Source organism: Ahaetulla prasina, chromosome 2, assembly GCF_028640845.1.
Source record: "Ahaetulla prasina isolate Xishuangbanna chromosome 2, ASM2864084v1, whole genome shotgun sequence".
NCBI classification, from domain to species: Eukaryota; Metazoa; Chordata; class Lepidosauria; order Squamata; family Colubridae; genus Ahaetulla; species Ahaetulla prasina.
The window spans coordinates 39,341,621-39,368,405 of record NC_080540.1 but is presented as its reverse complement, the minus strand read 5'-3'; the positions used below and the strand labels follow the sequence as shown (position 1 = coordinate 39,368,405).

Genomic DNA, 26,785 nt, shown 5'->3' with positions numbered 1-26,785 from the left:
GAAAGTCCAGTTGCTTTTAAAATAAAAGCGCCTTTGGGCTTATTTCTAGTTATTGATTTTTATTGGATTTATTAAGACTGCCCGATTCCAAGAAGACTCGGGTGGGTGGGTGGGTGTAAAATAAGTTTTTTTCTTGCCCTTTCTAAACACCAGAAGAAGTATCACCCTAACTCAGTTGATGAGAATCAGGTAGCAGAAGCATCATTTGTGGGAGTTTTCTTTGAAAGAAAACAATACAGAAGAGGCCAGGACGAGTCAACTAGAGTAAATGATTACTGTTTTTCCACAAACGCTTCAGATGAAAGCTTTATGCTACAGGAACAAAAGGCAGTGTCTTTGGGGAAAGTTTCCTAAAGGTTGGCCTTTGTGAGCCTCTTTGAATGCTGGGCTCACAAACTGGGAAATTGATTGCGATCTTTCTTTTGTCATCCTCTCCCTAGGAATCTGGATCATAACGAAATTTCAGGGACAATAGAAGACACCAGTGGAGCATTTATGGGCCTGGAAAACCTAAGCATGCTGTGAGTATCGTATAACTTTTGCTTCTAGAAAACAAAAGTTGTTTTTCCAAACAACTTTGTATATCTCTGTGTATATTAGGAGTGGGATGGGAGAAAGTGGGACATCTGTTGAGCGTCTATCATGTGCAAGGCAAATATTTTTTAATACTAGTACATGCCTTAGAAGCTCACTTGGCCATAATTCAAACTCTGACTGTACTTTTTTTTTCTTAGTTTGTAGGTCTAAAGAGGGTTCACCCCCCCGAAAATAAAATAGAGTCACCTTATTTTATGAATCTTAAATGATAAATTTGTTTCGCTTTGTATTCTTGACAAATTGCTTACTTTGTGTCTTCCAGTGAAAGTAAGGCATACATTTGATTTTTCTTTACATGATGTTCAGATGGTGATCTTTTAAACAGAAAATGCACTCAGCTTTTGTTCCAGGGGAAACTATATTGCTGATACAGGTAGTCGTTGATCTATGACTGTTCAGTCAGCAATCGTTCCAAGTTAAGATACTGCTGAGCAACTGGCAATTATGACCAGTCCTCAGAGTTCTGGCCTTTCCAGAACACCTGCAGTCACTTTATCACAATTTGAGTTCTTGGGAACCCATTCACATTTGCAGTCAGTTGCCAAGCTCTCTATGTTTGCAACTTCCCTATAAAATCAGTGGGGAATATAGCAAATCACTAAGGTTAGTCTCCCTCAGCCACCTAGCCTCCCCAGCTCTTCTGCACTGAAACCATGCCAACCTGTGCACCTTCCTCATTCACATTATACCAACACACACCCACACCCAACCTGTGCCATACATCTTACCTCGCATACCCTCATGAACCTGCCCAAGCCTGCCACACCTCTTGCGCTCCCTTCCCAACCTGTGCTGCACTTCTTGAGGTCACATCTCTTGCACACCTTCCAAGACGTGGCGTAGTGGTTAGAATGCAGTATTGCAGGCAATCTGCGAGGAGTTCCATCTTGACTGGCTCAAGGTTGATTCAGCCTTCTATCCTTCCGAGGTCGGTAAAATGAGGATCCAGATTATTGGGGGCAATTGGCTGACTCGGTAAACTGCTTAGAGACTGAAAGTTGGAAGATGTCGTGAATTAAGAGAAACCATTCTATAAACATAGTAAAATCATATAAGAAAAATTAAAAACAAGGATATTGTTGTACACTCTTTTTAATATAGGAATATATAAATTAATAGCATTGGTGAAGTAAAGATTTTGTTCTGTAAAATAGATAATGACTTCCAATATAGCATGGTAATTTAATTCAGTTTTAAGCCCCAAAACTGAGCTGTAGTTGTCCAGGAATACACTAGGAAGTGATTTAGGATAAATACCTAACCTTGGAAAATTGACGAAAACATGGAAGAAGAATTTTTGTTTTCAAATTAACCAAGTGTCCAAATGTATGAGTAATGATTACTTTTTATTGAAAAGCTGGGGAGGATTCCTGCTTCCCCTAATCCTTTGATATGCCTGCAGGAGACCATTACATGGCATACTGTGAAATTGACTAAAAGCTTAGCTTTGTTCGGATATTAGGCCTCACATGATTACAGATGCGTGAAGAAGAGAATGGTCTTCACTTGATGCCCTCACCGTAGCATTATGTCTGTTGAAGGCACCATGCCCTCTAATTGGCATACTAGGCAGCAAACTAGGAAGGGGCCACTCTGAACAAAAATCAGAATTTAGTGTGATCAGGTTCCTTAATTCTGCGGGGTGTGTGTGTGTGTGTGTGTGTGTGTGTGTGTATGGTGTATGTGTGTGTGTGTGTGTATGACTTCTGCAGAGGGAGAGAGCAGATTTCTTCTTTCAGAACATGCCCTCCAGAATGAAGTTGGTTGGTGGGCTGTAAAATTGGCAAAAAACACATCAGCAGGAACAAGCTAGTGACTATGGTCATGCATACACTCACACGCATGTACTTCGTTGGAGCAGAGGAGAGAAAGTTATTCATATTCATTTAAGCCTAGAGACCAATGTGGGCAAAGCCAGGTAAGGGAAAAGGAGGAATATGTTTCTCCTTGGTGTTCTCTGACCTTGGTTGTTTTCTTGCAGACATTTCATTACCAAACTAAGTAATAACATCAGTGCTCATAGGGAATGGGAGGAATGTCTTTTTCCTGGGACTCTATTAAAGCTTCTAAAAAAAGTAGGTAGGTACTCTGTAGTAAGAGCTCTGCACCTGTAGATTGGCTCCATGAGAGAGTGGGGGGGAGGAGAGAGAGAGAGAGAGAGAGAGAGAGAGACTTAAGAGGAAACCTCCACATGAATTAATAATTACTTCAGTGTTTTGGAGACAGTTTTAAGAGTTGTTCCTCTTTTGATCTGCGTGGACAAGCTACTGAAAGGAGGTTGCAGTGAGTACTAAAGTACCTTGTTCATCATAGTGGAGGTGTTAACAGGAGTGAAAGGGACAAGCAAAGACTTTAGCCTTCTCTGAATTATAGATGACATTTTCCACTGAGGAGAGAGCAAGCTTAAATTAAAACCTGGCCTCAGAAGAACAATCAAAATATTACACTGGCAAAAACTGATGTCTAGAAATAGCCCTAATTATTTAGACCTTGTATTTCTTTGCAATTTTGAAAAGACAAAAGGTGTCCATGGGGCTGATTTTAGTTCCATTCTTCTTAGGGACAAAAAAGTAAATTAAAAAAAATAAACATGGCCGTATCCAGATGCTGTGGATATTTTTCTTCATAACATCCCTGCAATTAGTTAAAACAGAGGGAACAGAGATGTCACTGTATTCTATGCTCTGCACCTTTTATATATTTGTAGTTTTATTTCATCCAGTTTATATGCCTGCTCAATTTAAAAAGAAAAAAAAAATATCTAAGCAACTTACAAATAATACTGAAATAAAAATAAAAATATACCAAGGAAAACATTTTTTTTTCTTTTGATGGAGATGCAACAGAGAAGATGCTAATGAGCAGCCAAGAAGTAAACCAGAGTCTGGGTTTGGGAAAACAGACCAAGTATATGGAAAATAATTCTCTCTATTCTGAAAGCAATGAAATGTATTTTTGCTAATGAGTGAATAACTACATATTTCTTCCCCACCTCTAAGCTTTTGTTAAAAAATAATTTTTATTAAATGTTTTAAAAAGAACATAAAATATAAACAAAATACAAAATAGAAGAAAGAAAAAAAAAGTGCAGTAAGGAAGAATGAAAAAAAAAAGAATCTTCTATTTTCCTCTACAGTAAATTTAGGTATGATTACAAAATTATTAATTAAAAAAACTCACTTTTTTCTACCATCCATTTTTTCCCTAATAATCCAAACCACAAGTCATATGTTCATATTTTTCCATGTTTCTTGCAAAAAAACTATAGTCTATAAAAATCAGCCATTTATGAGCATGCAGAGATAGCTAGCATAACTTCCTTGATCACAGAAAAGATTAAATCTTTTCTGTGATCAAAGTAGTTATTCTAGCTATCTCTGCATGTTCCATCGTCAATTATTCCTCCATTGTGTGTAATATTGAACCTTTTCCCCACCTTTTAAGTTTGAGGTGATCTTTAACTAACTGCTGGTTGTGTTGGGCTGTTTGGAACTAAACTATGTGAGGATAGTGTGTTGATTCTCTTTTCTATCCATAATAGAAAAACCTTCCTCTTGAGACCTCCTGGAAATGCTCAAACAAGTGCTGAGACTCAGAAATTTGTCAGGAATTTGGCTTTCTCATACAGCTTTCGTCTCCAGAGTTTTATTGAGGAAAAACCAAGACAATTAAATCAATTTTTAAAATTCGAAATGCAGACATGACCTAATTACACATCTCAATGTTGGAACACGAAGAAGAGTCTAACCCTGATCTATAAAAACCGGTCAGAGGTCCCAAGTATTTTTTGTGAGGTCCTCAAATATTCAAATCCTGAGTAATTTCTTTCTTCTCACTGCATTTTTTGGGGGGAGAATTTTTTGTTTTATTTTCTTGAGACACACTTTTGTGTTTGTAAGAATTTAAGATTAGATTACATATGATGCATCTATCACAGAAAACAGATTGTAAAAACTTGTTTTGTAATTTCTTTTTTACCTAATTGCTGCTGCTTCTTGATTATATTGAAAAGTAACATTCAGCTAAGCAAATCTGATTTACTTGGGATAGCTTGCTTCTCCAGTTAGGCTCTGTTCTTTCATATCATTAGTCATTCTCAGCTATTGGGATTACCAAAGAAGACATATGGTATCTTCTTGCTAAAAAATAGCCACCCATCAAAGTTACTTATATAAAACATTGAAATAATATTTTGCTTTTCTTAGATTACTTGCCAAATGTTTCCATCCCTCAATATACAGATAGTCCTTGACTTACAACCTACCTGATTCTGCGGTTTCTTTCCCAAACCCCCAAAACTTTAACCTTAGACTGTCTACTGTTGACCTCACTCCATTCCTAACAGGTGTGTAAGGGGCATGCAAAAGCGCACTAGTGTGCCTACCGTCCCTGTCCTAATGTTTTCTTTTATTCATATCCACTTCACGTATTCAATTCATGCTTATATATATTATCTAATACGTACTCGACAAATAAATTAAATAATAAATAAATAAATTGAGCCTAAAATTTCTCTTGTTAAGCAAAACATTTGTTAAATGAGTTTTGTTCCATTTTATGGCCTTCTTGCCCCAGTTAAGTGAATCACTACAGTTGTTAAGCTCGTAAAATAGTTGTTAGTGGATCTGATTTTCCCATTGACTTTGCTTGTCAGAATGTCACTAAAGGTGATCATATGACCCTGGACGCTGCAACTCTCATAAATATCAGTCAGTTGGCACATGTCTGATCATGTGACCATGAGACTGCTGCAGCATTCGTAGGTGTGAAAAATGGTGGTCACGAGTCACTAGCAGAATCTTGAACATAGCTTGTTCCTCATAAAGATTTCACATATAGACACATGGTTTCCTAATTTTAGAATTTGGTCAAGATATTTTTTTAAAATGCCTTTGTAATATTTTAATGCTTTCTATTCTTTTTTTTTTAATTGTCAAGAAAAGTGCAGAATATGAATAACCTAGATCAGGGGTCTCCAACCTTGGCAACTTTAAGACTTGTGGACTTCAGCTCCCAGAATACCTCAGCCAGCTTTGCTTTTGGGATTCTGGGAGTTGAAGCCCACAAGTCTTAAAGTTGCGAAGGTTGGAGACCCCTGACCTAGATTTCTTTATGATAGAGCTAGCCAAATCGACATCAAGGAGTACTGTTTGATGGAAGGCCTATCTCGATATCTATGGACAATCACACTACATTGAATATAGTGTATAAGATTTGCAAGTTGACCTTCCTAGGTTCTAATTGTTCTTGATTCGTGTCTCTATTCAGGGGAGAGTTGCAGGAATATTTATATTAACAAAAAGCTGAAATTGAAGAAGCATTCCAAAAGTCCTCATACCGTACCTCCTGAATTAATTTGTTGCAGAAGTTTAATCTCTTCTGTCATCAGGATTCAGGATGGACTATATTGCACTTTTAAAAAAGAAGAAAGGAAAATGCTAGAAATCAGATAAGTAACAGAATAATACTATCAATATTATCCCAAACCAAGCTCCGCAGGGCCAATTTAGCTCCAGCTATAGACGCGCCAGCAGAACTAGGAAAGTGTTCAAACATTTTTTGGATTGTAGGAATCAAATATCTATCAGTTTTGATTTCATGACCAGAATATTTGAATATCTCTCTGGCGATTTCTCTATGAGGAAGGCAGAGCCAAACAGTATGCTAGAATTGACTTGTATTGCCTTTGTTTTAAAAATATGCTTTTTACTGAATATATATTGCAAAGTGTAAGGAAGTTATTAAAGATTGTACTAATTATTACTGTTGTAGTTATAAACTAAAGGAAATCAAAGAATAAAAAATAGAAGGTGCAGAAAAGAAACAGAAAAGAAAGAAAAAATAAGAATTTAATAAAGAAAAAGAAAAGAAATATATAAGGAAGCAATTTGCTTCTTACAAAAACTATAAACATTTTAATCGTATACTACCTTCTTTTATACAACAAACTTCTTTCCATATCTCATCTCTTATTGGTAAACTAATCCATAAAACATCATTTCAGTCCTGATTATACCAAAAGTCCATTTAGTCCACCTTTTTGCTGTTTGTTCCCCCTCCCTCCCCCATTTTTTTAAATTCCTAAACTTGTCAGTCCAAAGGTGCCTAATAGGTAAAAAGGAGTTAAGACACAATTTCCAAACATGATTAAAAAAAGAAATATCTGAACACAGTATCTTCTCAAAGGCGCTAACCACAGTTTGAACAAAAAGATGACTATTCTTTCATCTCACGGAGCTCTAAGGTCACTATTTTGCAGCCCCCTTGTGAGTAGCAACTGTCTAGAGCACTTGTGGCCAATCTCAAGTCGACATCTTATCCAGAGAGGAATTACAAAAAGCCAGTCTCCTTGGTGGCTCTTCCTTCTGTTGTCTTGTTTGCTCTGCTTTTTGTGGAGCAATCTTCAGTCTACCATTTCTGGTAAGTTAGTAAGTAGAGTAAGTTAAGAGGACAACAAAGGTTAAACCACATGTTACAGTGTGCCATACCAAGACTTTTAGTCACCTTGGCTACTAGAATGAAACTGCCATATTTTTTTGTTAAAACAAAAATCATCTTTAAAAAAAACCCTTAATTTCTCATCTTGGCTTGCTTATAGGTTCTGTCGGTAAGCAACTTCATAGGCATTCACTGGAAAAAAGTATCTTTCAGTGTACTTTGAGTCCATGATCAGATCAATGTTATTTTTCTATAATTAGAAGAGAATATCTAAACTCTATATGAAATTTTTGCAATTAAAAGACTTTGAAATACTTTTGTCAGGGTTTTTTCTAGCAAGTCAGTAGAGAATTTATGAGGTAAATTTATGAGAAAATAAAGTGTTGATGCTTTTTATATAATAAATTTCCAAAGGAGAAAGAGAGTTCTACCCAAGTTAACTTGACCCTGAACTTTGAAAAACATGGACTAAACTTTCTATGGTGGGGGTAACATATTCTTCAAAAAAATTCTCTGTCCTCTCTTCAAACATAGCATGAAAACTCCCCAAATCAAATGTCTTTACTACAGCCTTTGATCGGCATTTTCAACAAAAGAGTATAGTAAAAAGGGAAGTGGTTTAACATGGCAATTTATTATTGGAAAAAAATAATAGGACAATAAAACAACATATGTAATTAAAAATTTTGCATAGTTGAATATCCTTGGTCTTCTGATATGTGTGGGATTATTAGCATCCCTTAAAAATAAAAATAAAAACATACAATTTATCTGTATGGCCCTCGTATTTGGAAATGATTGGGCCATTAGAGCATATCTTGGGGCATCATAGAAAGGCTGTACCTCCCTGGATCCATGCTGGCAAACTCTCTGTAAATGAGGAATCCTATGAAATATTCCCGGCAGTAGAGCTGATGGGAGGGCATCAAAGTGGGATCTGGAGAAGGTCCATCTCTAGTTTGAAACTTTAAAAAAGTCTGAACCGTTGTGGTCTGTTTTGAAAGCCACTTATTACCAACTGTGAAAAGATCAAGGGTGAACTGCCCAGTGGTGAATCCAATGTCTTGTTTAAGTGGTGTATAGGCTGATAAGCCCAGGTCAGCTTATCCCCTGTTTCCAGAGCAAAGCCTTCCCTTGTTTCCAGAGCAAAGCTGCACTTCTTAACCCAACACAGAATGTCCTGGGTAAAGCTATCATCACTATTAAGCTCTAATAAAGATAAAAGTATTTAATTTCAGGGAAAGGGAGAGAGTATGCTTCCTTAATCTTGACAGATTGTATTTCCAGCGCCTTACATGGAGATGGTTCATCAGATAGATGTTCGCTAATTGGGTTTTTTTTTCTTCCCCTCTTGCCTCTCTTTCTCTCCCCCCTTCCCCCCTCCTCCTCCTCCTCCTCCTCCTCCTCCTCCTCCTCCTCCTCCTCCTCCTCCTCCTCCTCCTCCTCCTCCTCCTCCTCCTCCTCCTCCTCCTCCTCCTCCTCCTCCTCCTCCTCCTCCTCCTCCTCCTCTCCTGGCTGCTGCTTATCTGGCATGCTGGGTGTTTGGCAACTGCAGGACTCTGTTTGGAAACAAGATCAAGTCTGTGGCCAAGGAGGCGTTCTCTGGCTTGGAGGCCCTGGAACACCTGTGAGTAACCCACAAGGCTTTGCAGGTTGGGAGAGGAGGGGCTGGGTGCGAAAGGGGAGGCTTGCCAGGAATGGCTGCTGCAACGGCCTGCAAGCAATTTAATAGCATCTTTGTAAGCTGAGAAGCTCCCTTCCTGAGAGCCAGCTGCTTCCTTCTCATTATAAGTCAGCTCCAACTTTGGCTCTGCTTTTTTTTTTTAAATCCTTGTTAGGAAGAAAGTTGTAGAGCACATGACCAGTTACATGCTGTTTTTTTTTTTAACCTATATTGGAACGGCTCTTTTTTATTCACAAAAATCTAAACCTTCCTGAGAAATTTTTCTCCTTTCCCAAAAGTTTGAAGTTGCACCTTTTTTTTTTTGCACTGTTCTTCCTTGGCATTGAGCGTATCTGCAAAAATGTTGGGGTCAAAATATCTCACCATTATCTTTGCTGTTAGGGGGGGGGGAAACAACCCTTGCAATTTTAATTGCTCTTCTATGCCATTGCCTGAATATATTTACAATAAATTAGGCTGGAGTGGCAGGAAAGCTCGCTGAATATCAGAGGATTCACATCTCTTGTCTTCTTGAATATTGCCACTCCTATAGATGGCAACTTTGATCAAGATCTGCTCTACCCCCATCGCCCTCGCTTTGACTCCCTCTGCTGGCATTTGATAGAAAATAAGTTTATAATATAGGAATATATAATATAGGGATATTAGACTCAGTGGCTAAGACGTTGAGCTTGTTGATCGAAAGGTCAGCAGTTCAGCGGTTTGAATCCCTAGCGCCGTGTAATGGAGTGAGCTCCTGTTACTTGTCCCAGCTTCTGCCAACCTAGCAGTTCGAAAGCACGTAAAAAATGCAAGTAGAAAAATAGGGACCACCTTTGGTGGGAAGGTAAAGCGTTCTGTGCGCCTTTGGCGTTTAGTCATGCCGGCCACATGACCACAGAGATGACTTCAGACAGCACTGGCTCTTCGGCTTTGAAATGGAGATGAGCACCGCCCCCTAGAGTCGGGAATGACTAGCACATATGTGCGAGGGGAACCTTTACCGTTTAATATTAAAGAGTCCTAAAGACCCCTGGGTTATTCTGCTTGAGGGTTGTTTGTTTTGCTTTGTTTTTTGTACTCGCTAATTTTTTAAACACATACTTGCAAAATCCAAAGAGGGAGAACACCATTTTAGAAGAGGCATTTCTACTACCTACTTTTTTATATAACTTGTTTTGAACAGAGAGGGCAGGCTTGAGAGTGAATTAGAGGGTTGACATTGAAGCCCCTTTTCCCCCCGTCCTGCCACTCTCTTACTTTGTGCAAAAAAATCTCCCCAGGACATGGATAATTCTGCAGGGATTGGATCCTGTTGTAAAATGTCTGTTCATTTTCCACATCCTTGCTGTTTTTACTCATGTGCAAATGACTACAAATTACAACTAAGACATCTTTATTTGGACACCAGCCAATTAAAGACATTTTAATTGTAACGTGTGTTTCTATGAAGTAGATTTTGGAGTTGGTTCTTTGCTGTTTTTCCCCCGGCGTAGTTGGCTGAAGTTCTGAAATGTTCTTCTCTCTGTTCTTTCTATCTTGCCCAAATCTTATTGCAAAGGAGGAATGGGGTTCCTTTGGAAAGAGGTTGGGTGGGTGGAGGAGGTTAAAGTTTAAAATATTACATGTTCTTTGCTTCAAGTACAGTTTTTCAGCAATTGGCCAGATGAAATGCTAAAAACGTTTGTATTTAAAATGCTGGCAGATTTACTAAGCAATTGGAACGACTTATGTGTGCAGATGTACTATTTTAAAAAATCCACCTTAAGCCACTAAAATAATAATAATGGGTTGAGAATAGTACTACTCATGGGCCAGTTCATATGTAACATTAAACCACAAGATTAAGCTGCAGCAAATTCTGTTTCAGTTTTGTGCTGAAAAACTTATCTCTAAGGTATAATATGCAGTTAACCTGTATCTTCAAGGTTGACTCAGCCTTCCATCCTTCCAAGGTCGGTAAAACTAGGACCCAGATTGTTGGGGGTGATAGGCTGACTCTGTAAACCGCTTAGAGAGGGCTGTAAAGCACTGTGAAGCGGTATATAAGACTGCTATTGCTATCTTATAAGAGCCGTGGTGGCGCAGTGGTTAGAATGCAGTACTGCAGGCTACTTCTGCTGAGTGTCGGCTGCCAGCAGTTTGGCAATTCGAGTCTCACTGGCTCAAGTTGACTTAGCCTTCCATCTTTCCGAGGTCAGTGAAATGAGATTGGTGACGGCAATCTGCTGACTGTAAACCACTTAGAGAGGGCTGTGAAGTGGTATATAAGTCTATGTGCTATTGCTATTCGTATCTTAACTGGCTAAGAAAAAAATATACAGGTAGTCCATGCTTAACAATCACAATTGGGACTATAATATGGTTGTTAGAGAGATATTATATGATTTCAATAGAGTTATGACATCACTTCCACCACTTCTAAGCCAGGGGTGTCAAACCCGCGGCATCACATTGCCACGAGTTTGACACCCCTTCCCTAAGCAATTTCCTATGGTCATTAAGCAAGACATAATCTAATTATGACTTGCGATTTTACTGCCAGCTTCTCTATTGACTCTGCTATTCATAAACTGGCTGTGAAGTGCATAAAGGTGATCATGTGACCACAGGATACTGGAAAGTTATAAAGACTGCAAAACCTCCAAATCTCTAACATCTGACCATGGGATGCTGCAATAATCGTAAATGCAAGAACCAGTGTTCACTTTACTTTTTCAGTGCCATTGTAGTTTTGAATGGTTGCTCAACAGGGCAATCTTTAAACGAGGACTACCTGTATAAAATAAAGAAAATTGGCTTTTTTTCATTAATCACCATTAGGATTCAGTAAAACAAAAATAATAATAATAGAAATCGGATGTGAAGGGAAAGTGGACAGGTGAGAGATTCACTATGACATGTCCTGATAAAGTTAGTATGATGCATAAATGCATTCGGGTCCTAATTCTGCACATCCTCTATTTAACAAGGATCAGAGATATTATGAATAAATGGGAAATCACAAAGTGCTGTATTAAAAGAAACTATACCTACAGAGTTACTCTTGTGACACCATGGTACATCTATGTATGTCTGTAAATTAAAATAAATGCTTTACTTTCTATATAGGAACCTTGGGAATAATGCCATACGATCTATTCAAGAGGATGCCTTTACAAAGCTGAAAAACCTGAAAGAACTGTAAGGAATGAATCCTAATAAGTTTTTGCTGTATATTTTGGTCCATTTTTGTGGCATTTTCTCTGGCGACTCCTCCCTCCAATAGCTCTTTTCCATATCATCAATAATTCCATTGTTCCCTGCACTCTTCTTACAAGCTATTTTTGCAAGAGAGCAGATGTCAGATAGTAAAATTCCATAACTAGTGAAATTAGATCTTCCTTGTGGTTGATTTCATTGGGCTGCAGCTCTGCCTTTCTCGGTTCTGCTCAGGCAGTCCAAACTTCCGTCCTTTAGTCATATAGATCATATAGTAAAATACCTGCCCTTCTCATTTCCCCCCTTTTATTTCCGTATGATGAAATTTCAGTAATGACCTGTCTTTGAATTTGATCCTTGAACCCGTTTAGAAGGGGAGAATTATGAATGGTATCAGCAGAAGAGAATATTTGTAACTCGGCAATGAACTTGGGTTCTTGGTGCTCTCTGAAATTGATTGTCTTCTTACAGATGTTTCATTACTCAACTGCTAGCACTGATGATGTTACCTAGTTGGATAATGAAACGTCTACAAGAAAGCAGTGAAGCTCAGAATTACAAATGTGTTAGCAGGTTTGTCACTTCAACTATGTCAGCAGAACCTTGTTTGTCACATTCTCTTTTGCGATATATATTCTGTTCTTTCCCTTGCTTTAAAATAGCGTGTGGCCTCTACAGATGTCCAGAAGCTAAATTTACAAGTTCATTGTTGAAGGAGGGAGGGGAACCCATGTTCTGTCCAAAATCAACCACAAATCACTTAAACTTTATTTTATTTAAACATAGAGTGGAGTAGTTTATTTATGTGGTAAACCCATGTTGCCAACTGATATTTGTAGATTTAAAGGGTGTGTTCATTTCCACTTCAGGTATTGGCACAACTATTTAGAAATATCTAAAGTAATTTGGAAGATCTACCTCAAAAGAAATGGATGACCACTAAACTAGGTTTTAAGTATAAATCAAAAGCTTAATGAAGAATAGATTTACGAATGGCTGTGAATTAGGGAATTTCTCAAAAGCTGATTGCCATGCTAATACATACCAGCTGCTATGCAGCAAAAGTCAAAATTAATTGTCACAATACATAATATATGCTGTGCTTGAGAGCTTCCCAACGAATTCTAATAGCTGTTGTGGAAAGGAAAATGCTGGATTAAATAGATACGGTATGTGGTTATCGCTGAACTAGTTTTCTTATATTCTGAATTTCAAACATGCTTTTGGAAATCTTTCCATCTTTAATTTTTGAACTTCTCCTTTTTAGAAGTGTTATTACTTGCCTATTAGATTGAGGTTATCCAGATGTTATCTACTGCAGAATATACATTTAAACACTGTATTAAAGAATGAAATTAGCACCTGCAGATGTGACCGTCGTCTGCTTAAATTGGGACCTATACAGTGGTAGGATTCAAGTAATTTAACAACCGGTTCTCTGCCCTAATGATTTCTTCCAACAACCGGTTTGCTAAACTGCTCAGAAAGTTAACAACCAGTTCTCCCGAAGTGGTGTGAACTGGCTGAATCCCACCACTGGACCTATATCTTTAAATGACACTTTTCCAAGTAAAATTAAAATTCCTTCCCCCCCCTCTTCCCCCCTCCATTTATAGACAATAGCTTTATATGAATCTGTTTGGAAAGCCAACTGAATTTGGAGCAAAGCCTTTTCTGCACAGGTGCAAAATGTTGTATTGGACTGGCATGGAGGCAGACTATTGAATAATTCGGTCCAAGGCTAATATTCATATAACAACTAATACAAGTCATCTTCACACACTTGCCTTATGAACATTTTTAACACTTCCGTTGCAAGTCTTTTGAAAACATTTTATTCTTTTCCTTCTTTTTCTTTGCTTTCTCCCAGCCGCATCAACAGCGAGCGCTTCCTCTGTGATTGTCAGCTCAAGTGGTTGCCACTTTGGTTAACCAAGAAAAAACAACAGCTGTTTGTGGAAGCCACCTGTGCCCACCCGGAATCATTAAAGGGCAAAAATATTCTTGAAGTGGTCCCAGAAAGTTTTGTATGTGGTGAGTCTTTGCTGCCGCATGGTAATTTTGAGGTTGGTTTGGAGGGTAGCCCTGACGCAGGAATGACTATGTATTTTGTGGTCAGCTTATTATTTCATATGCAGTGGAGTGTAGCATCTCCTTTCGTGGTCTGCCTTCACCATTGAGAAGAACTCTAAATCATATTCACAACATCTATCGGGAGCAGTGATCCCAAATGAGCTTGGGGACTCATTTGGTGGTCATGGAAATTTGATGATAGAAGGGGTTAGGGCTTGGATGAGAAAGCAGAAACAGCCTTCCTGAATAGCATATCCTGCTTCAATTCATTTTAATTTGGGCTCCAGCTTGGTTGAGGCTGCCTTGACGGCTCCAGCCGCTGATTTTTCTTGATTTATTTATTTTCTTCCGGCACAAAACAAAAGTGATTCTATTTGCTCTTATTAAAGGAAGGCTCTTCCCAGATTTTTTTGTTGTCCTTCTATTCGTTACTTGTGTATTCCTTTAGTTTTTTAAAAAAATACTACTTTGAGGACTCAAAACATGATTAAGTCATGTCAATGGGTAAGTAGGAATTATCGCATCAGTACAGAAAATCTAAAAAGGAAGCTGATTTCATACAATGTGCTTTGGTACCAGTGCTTGAGAGCCAATACCAGAGAAAATAAAATCCTTACAAGCATAGGTGAATAATTTGCATCTTATTTTGTGGGCAGCTCAGAGCTAGTCGTGAGAGAGACTCACCTGATACCCATTTCGGTAGCCTACTTTGGATTTTGAGGGTAAAGTTTCTTGCATCAACTCCAAATTAGACACCACAGTAAATGCAGGTGCTCTTGGGGTGATGGGAATTCAGCTTGTCAGAGTGTATGGGACTGGTTTCAATTAGTATGAGTGAGGAAGTGAGCAAAATCTATAGAGTTTGGATTGTTAACAATTTTCAAGAACCAGCAGTGAAGATCTTAAGGGGGTGGATCTAGGAATCTCCTAGGGCAAAAGTAAAATTTTAAAGACTTTTTAATTTTGCATGGAGAATAACAGCATCAGAGAGCTCTTTTTTGGAGGGAGGGGGAGAAGTATAGACTTTAGGTAAAGGTAAAGGTTTCCCTCGCACATACCTGCTAGTCGTTGCCAACTCTAGGGGGCGATGCTCATCTCCGTTTCAAAGCCAAAGAGCCAGCGCTGTCCAAAGACATCTCCGTGGTCATGTGGCCGGCATGACTCAACGCCAAAGGCGCACGGAACGCTGTTCCCTTCCCACCAAAGGTGGTCCCTATTTTTCTACTTGCATTTTTTACGTACTTTCGAACTGCTAGGTTGGCAGAAACTGGGACAAGTAATGGGAACTCACCCCGTTACACGGCAGCACTAGGGATTCGAACCGCTGAGCTGCCGACCTTTCAATCGACAAGCTTAACGTCCTAGCCCCTGAGCCACTGCGCCCCCTTTAAACCTTAAACTTTAAACCTTAGACTTTAAACCTTCCCAAAACACATTCATAAGGTAAAGCCTAGGCAAGAAATTAGATAGAATATTGAAGCATTAGACACAATCATCCCGATTAAAGTATCCCAATTGAATCAAAAATCATCTCCCCCATTTCGCAAGAATGCAATGTTGTTCTGTCACCTATTGGTTTTTTGGGGGGGAGGAGGGATACATTTTTAAAAAAAAACCCAAATCGTTATAGTAATGAATAAATCTATCCTATTTGACAGCGGTTGTAGCCACCCCTTGTGTACTGCATGAGGTTAGAGCAGTGTTTCTCAGACTCAGCAAAACGGACTTCAACTCCCAGAATTCCCTAGGCAGCATGCTGAAATAACTGCATTTATTTAACACGTGTCACCTTCCTTAATCTTATTAAAAATGGCAATTTGGTAACCGCAAATAGACAAGGCAGATGGAAAATCTCTTGGTCTAGCAACAACTGCCAATTGTGGAGTTGTCACTTCCCCCAACCATGTACTGCGTCTCTTGGAGGGGCCGGGGGAGGGGGCAGGGACCCACTGCTGTTCCTGTCACTCAAAGCAGAGAGCTACTGGTTGTGGCAGAGCAGCTGAGTCATGCGGTTTTTTTTCTCTCATGCCTGGAATGTGCTAGAAGATAGTATAGTATTGCTTGTCTGTCTGCCTGCCCTCTTCAGAGTCACAGATGTTTTGGCTTTGGGATACTATAAATTTCCCACCCCTCCTCTGGCTGTGCCCAACATATCCACTGTATCCATCTGATACCAACCCTTTTTTTTTCTTCCAATGTTACAGCCTGATGCATTCTTTTCTCTCAGACGTTAGAGCAGGGATGGGCAACAATGGCCACTTTAATCACCCATGGACTTCAGCTCCCAGAATTCCTGAGCCAGCCATGCTAGATAGAACTGGAAGTCGGAATGCACCAGGAGTGATTGTTGTCGCCTCTTGGGCCAGTGTAAAGGCACACATTACATGAATGTCTGTCTTCTGTGGATGGCCGTTCAAGGCTGCCCGTGGCAGGTGCCATGTTTGAGAAACTCCTGCTTTTTAGCTTATGCTAAAGCCTTCATTTTGCCATGTGGACTTCCCAAGTGAAGGATCCCTTCCCCTATACACAGCCTTTGGCAGTCTGGAAGCCTGTAATTAAAGAAGGGAAATGCTATACTTTTTCCCTTTGGCTACTTACTGAATTGACGTTCTGTGTGGCTTTATATAAGAGATGCATGCATCTCTTACATACATGCGCCCCACCCCATACACACCATTTTTGTTTCTTCATGCTTTGGAATTAGTGAATTAGTGGTAAGTCATGGAAAAGGAGTTTTGTCACCCTTAGATCTTAAAAAGGATTTTAACTTTGTAATTTTTGTAATATGTTTTTTTGTTAGGATAGGCTGTCTTATTGTAAGTTATCCCACAGTTGTTTCTTAGGGCCTGTATCCCCAGTTTCAACTTCCTCTGGTGTTTTTCGTAAGGTCTATTACTGTTCAACTTAATTTCATGCAGAAGGAAACAGGCAGTAGTAGCCACATAAATGCAAATATTGTAAATGCATGTGATCCTCACTTAACAACTGCAATTATGTCTGGAATTTTACTCCTAAGTCATTGTGGTTGTTTACCATGTCACCATGTGACCAGATTTGATTTTATGAACATTTTTACTACGATCGTAAAGCAAGTCATTAAGCATCCAGTTGTTAAGCACGTGGTCATTTAGTGAACTACCTGATTGTTAAGCAAACCCATTCTCCCAAATGGGCGGATTTTGCCAAAAAAACAGCAAGGAACACTGGAAACTGGCAAAAAAGTTACGTGACATAAATGTGATCATAAATGTGAGCTTAAAGCACAATCATATGACTGCAGATCATATGTGTGCGGAAGTTGTAACTTCAAGGATGGGTCATAAGTAATTTAGCAGAATAACAGAATAAGAGAGCTGGAAGGGACCTTGGAGGTCTACTAGTCCAATCCCCTGCTCCAGCAGGAAACCCTCTATCATTTCCAAAAAATGGTTGTCCAATCTTTTTTTTTTTTTTAGTCTTTTGTAACTTTGAGCAGTCGTTAAGTAAGGACTAGCCATAGGTATGAGGGTAAGGACTGGTTAGTACTTGGATAGGGGCCAATGAGGAATGTTTCAGAACTGAAGGGATAGACAGAGAAGCAAGCAAACAGACAAACAACGTCCTGGAGGAAATTAGTGACAATTTGCTGTGCTATTCTTTCCCAAAAACATTGGGTGTGTGTCAGTGGCATCTTGCCTTTCCAGGAAAGTGAAATTCTATAAAAAAGGAAAGGGAGATGGAGAACGGGGATTGAGATAAAGTGTACAGTTTTATCAGGGGTGGATTCTACTTATCTTTACTACTAGTTCACATCGTGCCTGCGCTCTTCTGCGTATGTGCAGAAGAGTTTTGATGACGTTTGTGTCAGTAGGTGGAGTCTCCCGCCGGTTTTACTACCAGTTTTATAGAACCGGTCTGAACCGGGGACAACCCATCACTGAGTTTTACTATATTTGAATTTCATTGTCAGAGATTAGCTGAAATGGATTGCTTTTCTTAACGACAACTGAAGCTTGCTGGCATGTTTTAGATACCCTTGCATCCTTTTAAAGAGGGGATTGTTTATTTCTTTTCCAGATGATTTTCCCAAACCCAAAATTATTGTTGAACCGGAAACTACCATCGCTGTTCTTGGCAAAGACATTCGCCTCACGTGCTCCGCAGCCAGTAGCAGCAGCTCTCCTATGACGTTTGCCTGGAAGAAGGACAGTGAGATTCTGCACCATGCTGAGATGGAGAACTTTGCCCACGTCCGTGCCAGGGATGGGGTGGTGATAGAGTACACTACCATTCTGCACCTGCGACATGTCACTTTTTCCCACGAGGGGCGCTATCAGTGCATCATTACCAATCATTTTGGCTCTACCTATTCTCAGAAAGCTCAGCTTACTGTTAATGGTGAGTGAGGAAAAATGTGGTTTGAACATTGTAGAGATTAGCTCTTTTCCTATTTTTATTATAATGCTGTGAAGCAGCTTCCTTTATCTTGAAAAAGTTCCAGGTATGTGAACTTCGACTAACAGAATTCTCCAGCTAGGATTTGCTGAGTATCTGGAGGCACCCAACTTGGAGAAAGTGATCCAAGCCTCTCTCCTTCTGGATGTAAATATTAGAGCAGTATTTCTCAATCTTGACAACTTGAAGATATGTGTAGGTTTCTACTCCAAGAATTGGAGACTGGGGAATTCTGGGAGTTGAAGTCTACACATCTTAAGCTGTCAGGGTTGAGAAACAATGTGTTAAAGCACAGAAAAAAAACGGGAAATGACTCCAAAGTATTGTGAACACCAGTAATAATTCCTTTCCAATTTATTGCACAAAGGATTGGTTTGCCATTGTGTAAAAATTATTCTCCTGCATAAGTGGTGAGAGTTAAGATGCGTCAGTCTTATGAACATTGGCTTGGCTCATTGGGATTCTTTCCATTGCCTTTATCTAAGTATTAGTCTCTGGCTCTTCTTAAATTAATTTAAAACACTCCTTTGGAGTCCTGTGTTTTAATTTTAATTTATAATGTCATAGGAACTGAACGCTGGTCTCTAAACTCCACTGAATGAAGGCGTTGAGGTCTGTGGTCAAATTGCATCCCTATAAATGCCTGTCTCCTTCCTTCCTTCCTTCCTTCCTTCCTTCCTTCCTTCCTTCCTTCCTTCCTTCCTTCCTTCCCACCTCCCTTCCTCCTTTCTTTCTTTTTTCCTCTCTCTCTGTCCCTCCCTCCCTTCCTTCCTTTCAAAAAGCTTGTTCTAAAGTCTTTGAGATGCCTCCAACAAGTTAGAGGAAATTAGCATGTTACAGCAAAAGAGAGAGAGAGAGAATTTGAGTCCTATTTGCACTCGAGATCATCATAATCCTCTTTTAACAACCCCATAATCCCTTGCGAGGTACAGTCTGGGCAACTGAATGGAACGGAATGTTTACTGGCCGGATGCCCTTCCTGACACCAATGCGGAGTTTTATTCAGCAGATACATTCTCAGTGTGCCCAGAGAGAGAAATAACCACTTCTACCTAGGATTGAACTCACAACCTCCTGATTATGAGGCGAGAGCTCCACAGCTAGGCCACCACACCACTCCCTATTTGCACTCGAGATGCCCAGCCAATATTCTTTACGAACTGAAGAGTACAATCACTCTCTTTATTTTCCACAGTGCTGCCGTCTTTCCTCAAAACTCCCTATGACATTGCAGCCCGTACTGGAACAACCGCTCGGTTGGAATGTGCTGCTCGCGGGCATCCCCTTCCGCAGATTGCTTGGCAGAAGGACGGAGGGACAGACTTCCCTGCAGCTCGAGAGCGTCGCATGCACGTCATGCCTGACGATGATGTCTTTTTCATCACCGATGTGAAGATAGACGACATGGGCGTTTACAGCTGCACCGCTCAAAACTCTGCTGGTTCTGTGTCCGCCAATGCCACCCTGACTGTGCTGGGTAAGAAATGCTTATGGATCAAAGAAAAATTTGTAGATTATCTTTATTGAAAAAAAATGATCAATATTTCCAAAAGGATCCCCTAGAGCAGGGGTCTCAAACTCGCATTGTCACATTGTCATATGATGTATCGAGACTTTTTTCCCCTTCGCTAAAACGGGTGGGCATGGCCAGTGCGTGACGCATCTGGCCTGCGGGTTGCGACTTGCACGCCCCTGCCCTAGAGAACGACATTGAAAATTAAAAGGATGAAATTTAAGGAGGCAAGGTTTAAAATTCAGGCGCAATAAATCAAGTGGGTAAGGATAGGATAAAGGACAAATGCCAGGATTGGTCTGATGTGACTCCAGCCCCTGAACCTGGCCCCATGCCTGAAAGTGACTCCGAGAGTGAGCGGGAAGGGCTGGTAAGGCTTACCTTGGGAGCACTGATTCCTTTGGCCCGGCTCCAGGAGCCAGAACCAGGCCAGTCGGAGGACGTAATGAGGCCATCATCCCTGATTCCTCCCTTCCTCAGGCTACGCCTTCAGACCCAGCTGATAATAATAATAATAATCAAGCTTGAATTAACCCGCGCTTCAGAAGATTAGAGAGGAGGCATCATCAAAGGGAAGGGTGGGGCAGGAGCCCCACCCCGCAGGATATATAAGGAGCTTCGGGACTGCTCGCACTCCATGGAGAGCAAAAGATTAGCTGAACTGTTTCAAACAGAGCTGAAGTCTTACTCTGCGAGTCATTTGTTTGAACTTTGGCAAGCAGCTGCAATTTCTCTGCCAGGACTGATAAGAGCCGTAAATCCACTGGCTGAAGGCTAGCTCATTACTCCGAAGTGGGGAAGGAGACAGAACATGGTCATAGAATGGGAGCCTGTTGCCAAGCATTCAAAATTTGATTTTGTGTTAGGTTGTAAGTACTGCTAAATCTGCTATGTGACTATAGTCATTAAGTGAGGACTCAGAATGGAAGAGTATGCGTCTTGTAAAGCAGAGGTCTTCAAACTTGGCAGCTTTAAGATTTGTGGACTTCAACTCCACAAGTCTTAAGTCCACAAGTCTTAAAGCTGTCAAGTTTGAAGACTCCTGTTGTAAAGGAACCCTGAATGGCAGAATGGTCCTTCTTATGTCATCAGAAATAGGACGACGTCATTTATAAGGTATCATTTCTTTTTGGTATCTTGCAGAGACTCCAAGTTTGGCTCATCCGTTGGAAGACCGTGTTGTGTCTGTCGGGGAAACTGTGGTCCTGCAATGCAAAGCAACCGGAAGTCCACCTCCACGCATTAACTGGTTGAAGGGTGACCATTCTCTGACTGTGACCGATAGGCATCACTTTACTCCAGGCAACCAGCTGCTTATTGTCCGCAATGTTGTGTTAGAAGATGCTGGGAAGTACACATGTGAAATCTCAAATACGGTTGGAACAGAACGGGCACACAGCCAAGTGAGTGTATTACCTTCACTTGGCTGCCGGAAAGATGGAACCACTTTTGGAATCATGACTATTGCTGTAGTCTGTAGCATCGTCTTAACATCTCTGGTTTGGGTGTGTATCATTTATCAGACCAGAAAGAAGAGTGAAGAATACAGTGTCACAAACACAGGTTAGTCCAAAATATTGTTTTTGGTTGCCAGAACTTTGCATCATAAGAAATAACTTTCTTGTCTCCACTGAGATGTTTTTTTTTTCTTTTTATGATCCTTTCTAATCCCTTTATTTGGGGTGGGGAGTCGGTGTGATTGAACAGAGCTGAGCATTTACTGGCCAGATGGCCTTCCTGATGCCTCATCTCCATTGAGTACGACATTCAAAGCTTGAAAAGCAGATTGGCTTTGCTCTTCTGCACATATAGTGGGCAGTTCCAAGTGGAATTGCTAAGTATTTGCATAATTCGTAGGTTTGTCTTCACGTATTCCAACCCATCCTTCCAAGAGATTGCATATTCCCTAAGCTTAGCTTTATGTACCAGCAGTTTTGACTTACTACCCTAAATATGTTTTGAAACACACCTTTGTAGAAAGGCTTCTTTGCTCAAAAATTCAAGTGCTGTTAAAATACTCACCTGCTATGATGCTCTTTTTCCATAAAATTGGTTAGCTCAGAAATAAGATTCAAAAAGCATTGCAATAAGGCTTGTCACTATCTGTTGCTCGTTAATCCCTGTTGTTGTGTCCCACTCCTCCTCTGACGGCCGGGTCTGGGAAGTCTGTATCAAGCGTGGCCACGAAGCCTCTACAGCTTTGCCAAATTCCTGTCAGAGTTCTCAGGGCAGGCAGGAATCCAAGGTGTGACTTTAGCAACCAGATGAGACTTTGCCTGTCTCAAGGAATGCCAAAAAGCAGATCCTTTATATAGGCCATGGGGTGTGGCTCCATGACTCAGCACTTATCCAAGCCTGCCCCTCCCTTCCTTCTGCTGACGTCGCCTCTCAATTCTCTGGAAGCGGGGATCTGTCCACTTTTCGTCTTCCTGCTCAGCTGCCGGCAATTCTAGCTCATGGCTGGCTTCATGCTCACATGCTATAGGAGGGAGGTTTGTTTGCTCAGTCTGTCTGGGCATGGTGTCAGGGCTGGGGGCTGGAGGCATGCCAGGCCATTCTTCTTCACTATCAGTCTCTGGTTGAGATAGCAGGAGATGGGAGGGGCCCGGCTGCAGAGAGGGGGGCGGGCGAGGCACAACACCTGTGCTCTCACTTTTGTCAAAAATAATCTACTGGCCAGCCAAAAGGGGTATTACCTGAAAATGAAAACTGCCCTATCTCGGAACTGCAAAACTGAAGGCGTGGTTTTTTTTATTATTATTAAATTGTTGGTTATAATAAACTTGTAGTTCTTTGGTACAGGCAAGAGTTCTTGTTCTTGAAATGTGACTCCAAAGGGAATGCACACCTTGCTTCTTAAAATAACCATGATTCACCCATCAGCTGATTTTTGTGGCCCATGATTGGGCCAGCAAGTTAAAAGCAAATCATTGGCATTCCCTCTGCATTGGGAATGCAATGGGAATATCTCATATACTGACAGTTAATGTTTAGAGCATCCCCCAGAATGCTGCATTACTTATTTCCTGGTTAATGTAATTTCCAGACATTCCCAGCCATCGTTTAATATTGTATTTGGGAATATAATGGTGCCTAGAACCGGTCTCAATTCCCAGTTTGTTTAGTTCAAGATTAGATAATTATGGCAACTTTATGACCTGTGGATTTCAGTTCCTGGAATTCTTGAGCCAGCATGGTTTCTGAATTTCAATACTGTTCTTATATTGTGACATTGGTTCTTTAGTTTTCTCTCTTTTTTCCTGTTTTTCAAGATGAGACTATTGTACCACCTGACGTGCCAAGCTATCTGTCCTCCCAGGGAACACTTTCAGATCGACAAGAAATAGTTGGGAGAGTGGAAAACGGCCAGCAGCCCAATGGTCAAATCCAGAGCAATGGTACGTTTTGGGAAAAAAAACGGTGCAGGGATGAAATGCTACCGTTTCGGACCGCTTTGGCCAAACCGGTAGCGATGGCAGCGCGAGGCTCTGCCCACCCACCCGGTCGTCGTTACTTCCTGGTTTTAACCAGCAAGTAACCTTATTTTACCCTCTGCGCATGCGCAGAATGGTATGTGCATGTGCAAGTCCACGTGTGCACGTGACATGCCCGCGCAAAGCACACGTGACACGCGCAAGCAAGCGCGTGGCGCGTGCACTTCCCAAACCAGTAGGGAAGGTAAGTAGATTTCACCCCTGCAGTGCTGTATTTATTTTTTGTTTTTTTGCAAGCGATGCAGGCTAAAAACTCAGAACTACACTGTTATTAAAACTATTACAAATTGCTTTTCTGTTCAGAAAAAAAGCCTAGTAGTTTCTTCTGCTCTTCAAGGGACGTACACAACTGACACATAACCGACACAATAACAAAAGACAAGAAAACAGTGGGGTATAGAAAGTAAGCAGCAGCCTATATTTGCAACTTTGCCTCAGGAGGAAAAAGGCTTAAATCTTAACGGAAAACGTTAGCCATCACTGCCCTAAATTCAGCTGAAGATGTTATACCTCGGCCTGGTAACGAAATGTTCAGAAACCAACCCAGAAGTTTGGAGAATAAACCTTAACCCTCATCGAGTATCTTTTAACCCTCATCGAGTATCTTTTATCTATAAAAGTTGGCCATGCCTGCAGTTTGACCACATCTTGATCATTCGGTTACAGGTGTTTGCCAGCTCAGCAGAGGAAGGGATGCAGAGGGCGATGCTCACTCTGTCATTTACCGACAGCCAAAGATATGTTTAGAGTCTTGGAAAGGAGAAGACCTTCCCGATAGGATGCTTCTTACAGACAACACAGGTATGGGAAGTAGGCCGCTTCAATTTTCTTTCATAAACAGACACAAAGCAAACTTAGGCAACAGTTTTTTACTTTGAACAATGCTCATCTTAACACTTTTTGTCAGTGATATGCTCTCTCCATTTGTTTTCCTAAATAGCAGACTGTCAATAATTATACAACTGCACTTGTATAATTTACATATTCTCTTCAACATTATTTACTTATATAAAGAACCTATGGTGCTGCCTGTCTCACACACACACAACGATCCTGTTCAGTTCACAACAACCAGAAAAGCAACAATATGAAAACATGTTGTAGCGTTTATACCAAGGCGCCAGAACCACCAATACAGTCTCCACCCCATCCTAACCTAAGTATTATTACTGAGAAATAGAAGTTGCTAAAGTAGAAATGAGGAGTAGGCATGTGGAAATGTGTGAGACATGGATCCTGTCATTTCAAATATTCTTTTAAGAAGAGTATAAATCTTCAGTGTCTTTCTGCAATACTTTGTATTGAGTCAGGTGGGTTGTTTTATTGATACTCATAGCAACACGTAGTTATTTTAATTAAATGTATTGGCCCATAGACTTCCTATTGCAGACAGGTAGTCCTCGACAATTGAGCCCAAAATTTATGTTGCTAAGTGAGAAATTTGTTAAGTGAGTTTTGTCCCATTTTATTCCCGTTCTTGCCACCGTTCTTAAGTGAATCACTGCGGTTAAGTTTGTAACATCGTTGTTAAGTGAATCTGGCTTCCCCATTGACTTTGTTTGTCAGAAAGTTGCAAAAAGGGATCACGTGACCCCGGGACACTTCCAACCATCAAAAATACACACCAATTGCCAAGCATCCAAATTTTGATCACATGATTATGGGAATACTGCAACCATTGTACTTGTGAAAAATGGTAGTTCTAAAGAACTCTGACTTAAGCCTACTGTCGTGTCCCACTCCTCCGCTGGCGGCCGGGTCGAGGAAGTCCGTATCAGGCGTGCCTCTGCAGCTCTGCCAAAGTCCTAGCAAAGTTCTCAAGGCAGGCAGAAGACCGGGAAGTGACTTCAGCAATCCAAATTAGACTTTGCCTGACTCAGAGAATGCCAGAAAGCAGATCCTTTATATAGGCCATGGGGTGTGGCTCCATGACTCAGCACTTATCCAGGCCTGCCCCTCCCTTCCTTTTGCTGACGCCGCCTATCAATTCTCCTGAAGTGAGGATCTCTCCAGGCTCCAGCTGTTGGCAATTCACATTCCTCAGGCTCACATGCTGTGGGGGAGGGGTCTTGTTGCTCCATTTGCCTGGGCATGGAGCCAGGGCTGGGGGCTGGAGGCATGTCAGGCCCTTTGTCTTGCTCGGCCTGTCTGGGCATGGTGCCAGGGCTGGGGCCTGGAGGCATGCCAGGACATTCCTCAGCATTCGGCAGGAGATAAGAGGGACCCGGCTGCGGGGAAAGCGAGCGAGACACAAAACCTACCCAGCTCTGTGGAACCATGAATGGGGCTCTCTAGCATGAAACACAATCTTTCCCTAGGATGAAAACTCCAGAATTCCTAGCCATTCATCTTTGTTCATTGGGAATTTGGGCCATTGACCCAGAATATACAGCATTTTCCGCCTATAAGACGCCCCCATGTATAAGACACCCCGACATTACTGCTCCCTGTCGCATCTGGGCACTGGCTACATGCTTCCTGCAGCATCAGCTGACGTCAGTTACATAAGACTCATGATTGGACGAAACCTGTTAGCTTCTCTCTACAATCGGAAGTTTTGCTTGTGAGGCTAGTTTGCAGAGATAAAGTATCAGCAGTTTCGCAACCGTGGTTTTCCTCTCCCCCCCTCCCCCCCGTATATAAGACGCCCCTCTTATTTTTAGAGAAATACTTTTATGAAAAAGTATTGTCTTATATACAGAAAAATATGATGCTTGGCATACCTATCAGTGACAGGTAGATTCAGGAAACCATTGGTATTTCTTTTACCTGAATATAATTCCAATTTGTTACATTTGTTTTCCTTTCTGTCTCAAGCCTATAGCTTGCCTGCCACATATACTGACTGCGACGGAAGCGTGGATATCAAGAACATTTATCCCAAGGGCCCAGAATACTATTCTCTGGCTGCAGAGGCCATGACTCCAAATACTCCCAGTAGTAAGGACTCCGACAAGCATGATGTCGTACTAACGGCTAACTGTTCTAGCCCTCTAAAGTGCAGCACGAATACGGACATAAGAAAATCAGATGTCAGTGGCACTATTTATCCTAGCAATCATGACAGGATGTCAGAGGCTTGCCCAAGCAAGCTACCTCTAGAAGACAGCAAAGGTATGTGCCTGTTTTTTATTATTATTTTATTATTTTCATTATTTATTTGATTTTTATACCGCCCTTCTCCCGAAGGACTCAGGGCGGTGTACAGGCAGAATAAAACAAACAATACAAAATACAATTTAAAATGCAATTTAAAAAACTTATTTAAATTAGCCTGAAAGTTTAAAAATTTACCATACACTAAAAAACCCCATTTAAAATTAATAAAATTTGACATTTAAAATTCAATTCAAGCCAGCCCCGCGCGGATAA

General features: G+C 40.8%; 1 protein-coding gene across 1 annotated transcript in view; it reads left to right on the top strand.

The window, feature by feature from the left end:
• Positions 1 to 26,785, top strand: part of LRIG1 (leucine rich repeats and immunoglobulin like domains 1) — a 157,270-nt gene that overhangs the window by 125,113 nt on the left and 5,372 nt on the right. The window contains exons 9-18 of the mRNA XM_058167183.1: positions 441 to 521; positions 8,591 to 8,662; positions 11,810 to 11,881; positions 13,770 to 13,933; positions 18,029 to 18,349; positions 19,602 to 19,883; positions 21,063 to 21,482; positions 23,192 to 23,317; positions 24,080 to 24,214; positions 26,231 to 26,527. Of these exons, the coding sequence (XP_058023166.1) occupies positions 441 to 521; positions 8,591 to 8,662; positions 11,810 to 11,881; positions 13,770 to 13,933; positions 18,029 to 18,349; positions 19,602 to 19,883; positions 21,063 to 21,482; positions 23,192 to 23,317; positions 24,080 to 24,214; positions 26,231 to 26,527 (1,970 nt within the window). The remainder of the gene's footprint in view (positions 1 to 440; positions 522 to 8,590; positions 8,663 to 11,809; positions 11,882 to 13,769; positions 13,934 to 18,028; positions 18,350 to 19,601; positions 19,884 to 21,062; positions 21,483 to 23,191; positions 23,318 to 24,079; positions 24,215 to 26,230; positions 26,528 to 26,785) is intronic.